Source organism: Rutidosis leptorrhynchoides, chromosome 2, assembly GCF_046630445.1.
Source record: "Rutidosis leptorrhynchoides isolate AG116_Rl617_1_P2 chromosome 2, CSIRO_AGI_Rlap_v1, whole genome shotgun sequence".
In the NCBI taxonomy this organism is placed as follows: domain Eukaryota; kingdom Viridiplantae; phylum Streptophyta; class Magnoliopsida; order Asterales; family Asteraceae; genus Rutidosis; species Rutidosis leptorrhynchoides.
In genome coordinates, this window is record NC_092334.1 from 376,061,558 (window position 1) to 376,069,888 (window position 8,331).

At 32.9% G+C, this 8,331-nt stretch overlaps 1 protein-coding gene across 1 annotated transcript; it reads right to left on the reverse strand.

Annotated features, from left to right (window-relative positions):
• Positions 1–3,963: 3,963 nt before the first annotated feature.
• Positions 3,964–5,043, reverse strand: LOC139889004 (F-box/kelch-repeat protein At3g06240-like). Its single transcript, XM_071871980.1, has one exon. The coding sequence runs from the start codon at positions 5,041–5,043 to the stop codon at positions 3,964–3,966; it is 1,080 nt and encodes a 359-aa protein (XP_071728081.1).
• Positions 5,044–8,331: the final 3,288 nt, after the last annotated feature.

The following is an 8,331-nucleotide window of genomic DNA, read 5'->3' on the forward strand; positions in this document are numbered from 1 at the left end:
CGAAAAACAATTTCGAAATCACTCGGACAACTCTCCGTCGTAATAGTTTATGTATACTGATAATATCTTGAAATAATACGGAGTAAAAATATATATGTAAATCGATTGAGAGAGTTTAGAGAAAATATTTTCAAGTTTCTATCAAATAATGAAACCTATTGAATTCTATTTATAATAGATTTTTGAATTATTAAAGTATGAATTATTAAAGTGAATTATTAAAGTATGAATTATTAAAGTGAATTATTAAAGTATGAATTATTAAAGTGAATTATTAAAGTATGAATTATTAAAATGAATTATTAAAGTATGAATTATTAAAGTGATTTATTAAAGTATGAATTATTAAAGTGAATTATTAAAGTATGAATTATTAAAGTAAATTATTAAAGTATGAATTATTAAAGTGAATTATTAAAGTATGAATTATTAAAGTGAATTATTAAAGTATGAATTATTAAAGTTAAGGTAAAGTAAAAATAAAGTAAAGGTAAAGTTTAAGTATAGTAAAAGTATAAAACTATGTACGTATAATACGCGTATAAATATATATAATATTAATTTAAATCGTTATATATATTTAATAAAATAAAATATAAATATCGTTATCTTTATCATACTGGTTAAGTAATGAGTTGTTAGAAGTGGTTCTAGATATTTATAAAAGTTATATACGTTTTAATAATAAAGTTCTTTTTAAACTGAAAACGTTTTTGTACGTTTGAAACTAAATCAAATAAATATGATAATTTTGTTTTCCAAAACTAAATATATTTAAGAAGCATTTTGTTTAAATGTTAAAATAATGGAAATCGTTATATCATAAAACTTTTTAGAAAAGTAAAATCATATATATTCATAATAGGTTTCAAGTTTTTAAATTACAGTCTGTTGGTGAAGCATGCGATAAAGTTCAAAGGTTAAATAAACGTATGAAATAATCTTAATGAAAAATGTCGAGTTACTTAACTTGTCGATATCCAACATCTAAGTTATTTACACTCCACGTTCTTACTTATAAATCACTTTACCATTTTTCGAATGTCGTCAAAAAGAATAGATTTCTTAAATCACAGTGGACCTTATAACATAGACCCGTAATCATATCACAATGTATCTGATAAATCAATCATTTGATATTATCTTCTAATTCCATCGATAAACATATTGAAACAAATACATTCATGTAAAGTATCATACGTTTAATACTTTATTAATATTTTTAAGTTATAATATATATATATATACATATATATACATATTTATTTATATATAACGGTTCGTGAATCGTCTGAATTTGGTCGAGGTTTTAATGAATGTATGAACACAATTTAAAATTCTTGAGATTTAACTTAACAAAATTTACTTATCGTGTCGGAATAATATAAAGATAAAGTTTAAATTTGGTCGGAAATTTCCGGATCGTCACAAACATACTCCGGGCCATATCAAGAATGGTCCTATTTTTTCTTTCCGCAACACCATTTTGTTGAGGTGAATACGGAAGAGTTAGAGGACGTCGTAACCCGTTGTTGTCGCAAAATTTCTTGAATTCCTTGGATGTGAACTCTCCTCCACGATCGGATCTCAACGCCTTTATGGTGAGACCACTTTGATTCTCCACAAATGCTTTAAACTTCTTGAACATTCCAAAAGCTTCCGACTTCTCTTTTAGAAAATAGACCCATGTCTTTCGACTAAAATCATCAATGAATAGAATAAAATATCTATTTTTACCAAAAGAAAGTGGGCTGATGGGTCCACACACATTCGTGTGAATAAGTTCTAGAGGTTTCTTCGCTCTACTAGAAGCTTCTGTTGGAAAACTGTTTCGGAAGTGCTTTCCTAGAAGGCATCCCTCACATATTTGATCCGGATGATTAATTGGAGGCAAACCCTTCACCATTCCTTTACTTGATAATAATTTTAACCCTCCAAAATTTAAGTGCCCGTATCTCATGTGCCAAAGCCAAGAATTATCTTTGAAACATGCTTTTAAACATCTTGGAATGTCATGTTGAATATTTAGCATGAACATCCTATTCGTTGACATTGGCACCTTAGCAATCAAACCTCCTTTTTGGTCTCTTAAAGAAAGAGTACGATTTATCATGTGAATATCATAGCCTTTCTCTAAGAGTTGTCCAATACTCAGTATATTCGTCTTCATATTAGGCACATAATACACGTTAGAGATAAATTGATGCCTTCCATTTTTCAAGCGGATGAGAATCTTACCTTTGCCTTTAACCGGGACTTTAGAGGAATCTCCGAAGGTGATATTTCCACTAATTACCTCGTCTAACTCCACAAACATGTTTTTGTCACCGCACATATGGTTGCTTGCACCCGTGTCGAGATACCACAAATTTGATTCTCCGTTATCTTCACCTTTGCATGCTAGTAACAAAGTGTTTTTCACGGCTTCGGTATCTTCTTGCACTAAATTTGCTCTTTCTTGAACGTAATTGTTTGACTTCTCGCATTCCGAAGCATAATGGCCAAATTTATGACAATTATAGCATTTGGTTTGAGAATTGTCATACCTTGGCCTTCTACTTGTGTAGCCTCTCCCGCGACCTCTTGTCGGGTGAAAATTTTGACTTCTTTCTTCATTTCTGTAAGAACTATAACCTCCACGTTTGATATATCCTTGTCCTCGTCCTCGGCCACGTACTTGACCACGACCTCGTTGACTCGTTTGATGAGTCTTTTCACTGCTCTCTTCCTTGAAAGACAGTTTTGCTTGTAAAGCTTGCTCCAATGGCTCCTTATTATTCTTATTGAACCTCTCTTCATGGGCTTGTAGTGAACCCATGAGTTCATCGATAGTCATTGATTCTAGATCTTTAGATTCTTCGATGGCTACGACTATATAGTCGAATTTTGAATCTAATGATCTAAGAATCTTCTCAATGACTCTTACATCACTTAGAGTTTCACCATTCCTCTTTAATTGATTGACAATCGCCAAGACTCTTGTAAAATAATCGGAAATTGATTCTGAGTCTTTCTTATTTAAGTATTCGAACTCACCTCGTAGTGTTTGTAGTCGAACCTTTTTCACCTTTTCAACTCCCTTGTGAGAATTCTCCAAGATCTCCCATGCTTTCTTGGCGGTGGTTGCAATTGCAATTTTCTCAAAAGCTCCATCATCTACACTTTGTTGGATGATGGAAAGAGCCTTTTGATCGTTCGTCTTCATTAATTTTTTCTCCTTGCCGAGAGGACCTTTTTCTGCAGGTTCCTCATAGCCTTCCTCCACAATCTCCCATAAGTCTTGTCCACCTAGGAAGGTCTTCATATGGATGCTCCATCGATCATAATTATCCTTTGTGAGGCAAGGAAATGTGATGACATTGTTGGCCATCATCTTGTCGAACCAAGCTCTTGATACCAATTTGTTAGAAATAGGAGGTTATGTATATTATTTGTGGAAGAGAGGATTGATGATTTAGAAGTTTGATTGATCTTGAAGGCTTTGTTTATTACTTGATTTGCTTATTGAATTGCTTTGTTGCTTGATTACAAATGAGAGGTGAATCCATCTATTTATACTACTCCATGGACTAGTCTAGAATACTTCATCATCTAATATCTAGATCTTTCCTAAGTATTCTCATGATAATTCTAGACTTAGATATTTTACAAGATTATTCTACACACATTCTACACACTTTCACTACTACATATTACAAGAAGTTTCTACATAATGGGCTATAATCTTGATCCAAAATATTTGTATACTTGCAAGCCCAAATCCAAAACAAATAGCCCACAATCAAGTTTAGTTTCCAACATATTTCAGATTAAAATTCATTCATTAATCCTAATTAAATTTCATACATACTGAAGTTAAAAGCGTAGTCTAGAAACTCATCTTCATCAAACATATACTATATTACCAAGTATCATACTTCAGACTCAACTTAAACGCATTACTGAAATAAAGCAAGTGATGTTCTAACGGAAACGTTTAAGTGATTCAAGGCTTTCAACGTACGTACCACGACACGTGATTTCTTGGCACCCTTCAATTGTTACACTTGTGCATCTTCTCTCATCCATCTTGTGTATAAGAAATTCATTCCCATAATTATTACTCAACAAAATATCCCGATTGCTTACTTGAGCAAAGATATCATAAAACAGATGCATTACATTTTGAAAAATACTATGTTTCTTCCAAGAATTAGAAACTCCATACTCCTCCATCACCCATAATTCAGAACAGTGTGACCTACCACGCATAACAGCAACTAATTTCCTATCAAGAGCAAAGACCTGGAAACACTTAGGCCCATCATTATTTAATGAATATGGCAACTCCATTTCATGAAATTCTTCAGTAGCTAAACTAAAGGCAGCAATAGTCAATGTTGAGTGTCTGCTTGTTACTACATAGTGAAGATTATTGTTCAAGAGTACCCCTGGATGTCGACTATGGCGTTTAAGTTGTTGGTAAGGGAAATTAGGCAACTTGTTCCATGAATTGTTACGTAAACTATACACGTGTACAGAGTTGCAATTAAGATCAGAATCTGAAACGACTTTATAAGAAATTACTTTATAATCATCCTTGGAAAAATCATAACCAAATCCATATGTTCCACCAATACTTTTGCCACCAGAATCTGGAACTTTCAATGACTCTCGTGTGGTTGGATTGACTAAATAGAGGTTATCGTGTATATCACTGGCTAAAACAAGCCCATTGCAAGACCCTAAAATTCGAAGCCATGGTTCCTGTAAATTCAGGCATTTAGCAGCTACAGTTGCACGTGCGGTTTGGGTGCTGAGTTGTTTAATACTGACTGAGTAGAGAAAATCCTCATCTTCCGGAACTAAAATCATGTGGGTGGGGTAGTTGTTTTCCTTGCAGTTACGAATATGGGTTCTAATAAAATCTGGCCTGGAAATCAGGGAGTACCATCGTTTTGAAACGGATTTGAAACGGCCTAGGGATTTAGGTGGTAGAAACGGTAGAACTTCTTCAATTAGGTCCGATGGAAGGTGGTTTAGGGCGGAGATTGGGTCCGACATGATTTAGGGGGACAATAAACGAACGATGCAAATATAATTAGGGTTTATTTGGGCAGTTAACAAAAAAGAACAGATAGTTACGGTAATCTTACCTCTGTCGCTACTGTCGTCTTCATGTAACACCCCAACTCGGCATGGAATTGGAACGTTATAATAATCTCCAAATATTTGAAATTTCTAATAAGTTTTGAAATACATATCATTAAAGGAGTCTAAAAATAACTATAATCTCTGAAGCATAATCTTCAAGGTCTTCTAAGTCTCTCACTCCCCATATCAACCCTGAGTACCTGTCGTAGAAGAAAGGAAAAACTACGGCTCAGCCAATTGCCCAGTGAACGAATATAAAATAACGAACATAATATATGAGTTTTTCAAACATTTGTATTTTCAAACACATTTCTTTGTGACCCAAAAATATATTTTCAAATAAAATCTTAAAATTCATATTATCATATCAATCAAAATCAAATCGTATAAAGCCGACAAATCCATAATTTTAAAAGTATCATATCGAGCTCCTACAAAACGCATACGTTTGCATGTTAAGTCCCATGGACCAACATACAACCGCCAGACAATTTTGTACATAGGACCTGCAGATCCAGATGTACCCTACAAATGTGCACCCTACAATGTGAAATGGTGTGCAGACACAACACAACCACTCACCCTACCGAATCCAACAAATCCTACAAATCCGTCAATTCCACAATGTCACATCCCCAGTGCCCCAAAAGATGTGATTAATAGCTCGAAACAACACAAATCAAAACCATATCACAACCAATCCAAAAATAGTTTCATAAAACATAGTTTTGTTGCCACAAATAATAACGAATGAATAATCAATCTTGAAGCATAAAACAATTTTGAAGCATATAAATCACAATCTAAAAATTTATGATCGAATAACGCTAAAAGAATAACAGGAATTGAAAACGATATATAATGATTTCGGAAAACGAATCCGTACAAATACTATATGAAAAAGGAATCCGTACCTTAGATCAAAACTCACGCAGTGCTCTTCTAAAATAATTCTATTATCGAATCTTGATCACGATGAATGAAGGAACGCACGAAAGGTTTGAAGTACATACAGTATATATTTTTCAATACGTGAGTTCTTATTATTACATTGTTATAGTTTGATGACTATATATAATGATATAAGTCTTGAAGTATATAACCATATACGACGAAACTGAGGGACACAGATAAGAATTGTAGCTGTACCCATACTTGAAAATAATTCTTTTGATTCTACACAACTAACCCGCTTACTTTCCAACTATCTATGTCCACAGTGTTGCAAAAAACCCAATTACTCGTCGATTAATCCCCGATTAATCATTTTTAAAAGTAATCCGTTCCGATTTTTAAAAATCCGTTTAATTAAATGGTCAACGTCAATTGATGGGTCAAAATCGAATTTGGTAATCAAAGTTGGTCAAAGTAAAAAATGGTTAACATTTTAACATGAATTTATATTAGAACTTTATAGTTTTTAAGCGAAATAGATAATTTTAGACAATTACGTTAGAGTTTATTTTTATATTTATGTTTTTTTCTATATTTACACATATAATTTTTAAAATTTAGTATTTAAATGTATACAGTACAATCCGATTAATCACCGAATTATCAATTAATCCTTTTAAAGTCCCGACCGATTAATCCCCGAATAGCGAATTTTGCAACCTTGTATGTCCATATGTTGATTTTATTTAACATATTTAATTAAATATTACTCGTATTTATTTAGGTATTATATAAATATAAATATAATATTATTAGCATCTGGAAAGTGGCAAAATATACGTGTGACCTGTCAAATTGATGTATATATCTACACATGCACTATGCCATGACCATCATCTACTCCACTCCCATCATCTACTCCACTCCCAGTAATCATGATTGAAAAAGCCATAAAACATGAAGGAATAACATATTATTTAATCATTATTAGCAATTTAATATGTGATGAGTTTTTATATTTTGTGAATTAATTGTCATTATTAACCATTTCATCATTCATGACTATAACTAAACAACTAATATTATTTTTATTATTCATTCCATCTATGATCTATTGATCCATATATAATATTTATATTCTTATATTTGTTTATTAATTTAAGCAAAAAGATCAAAAGCTAAACTACTTCTAATTTCATTTGCAAATATTCAAACAATTGATTTTATTTACAATTTCTCTTTATTTTTTTTACAGCTATTGGGATCACTCGGGGGACTAAACCACCCGTTGCGATCATCTCCCGTTTCGACTATGCCGACCCGCCTCCCATCGCTGCCCTGGAGGAAACCTTGAAACCGATCCAATACCCCCAAACGATATGGGAAGGTGCCATGGGTGGATACTTCATGGCAGAGATAAAATTGTGTTTTTAATATGTAGCCAATGGGGGTCGAACTCCTGACCTCCCCTAAAAGAGGCAGACCACTAACCGCTGAACCACATCACAACTTAGATTTAAATATTATCTTTATAATTACATGAAGATAAATAATAATTGTATAGATGAAACATATTAATTGATCTTTTAAAGATTACGGGCATTACACTTCACCCAAAATCGAGAGGCGTGTTTTAGGGTTTCGTGATTCCTGTATCGAACAAGAAACTATTTGGAAGCTTTTGTGTTGAGCCTCGGCCTCAGGGCTCAGTTGACTTGAATATTGGTTCTGGACCGATAATGATCTTGGCCCAATTTTGAATATTGGATTAACATATTTTGTAACATCATTTATTTTAACAACACTATCTCAGTTTGCTTGAAAAAATTGCGAATTATTTTTTTTGGCTAATGATAACGATGTTAATGTATTCAAAAATAATAATGGTATAACTTAATTGAATAAATAACTAAAAATTTGACAACATAAATATCAATAATAAAGTGACTTGGATCTAATTATAGAGAGCTACAAAACGAAATCACTAACCATTATCTATACTTGAGCCTCTCTCAAGAATAGCGCAACAAACAAGAACGACAAACGAGATACACAAAAACATAACGAAAAAACCCAAACTACTAACAAAACGGAACTACGGACCCGCCTTTTTGAGCTTGCCATTGATCGTCTCCCGGTGAATGTCCTTTCCCGAACGATTAACAATCTTGTAAGAAAGGAAAAGACATGTCCCTAATCAAAACAGCCGAAGATGAAGCAATCACGCCACAGTTTTCAAGATCTTGAAAGAAGCCAGTATTCTTCTCCAACGACCCGTCAACATGGCTACCTAAAGGATCACCA

What these genes read in the sequence shown, in the direction of transcription:
- LOC139889004 (XM_071871980.1), bottom strand. Translation starts at nt 5,043, where the DNA reads ATGTCGGACCCAATCTCCGCCCTAAACCACCTTCCATCGGACCTAATT.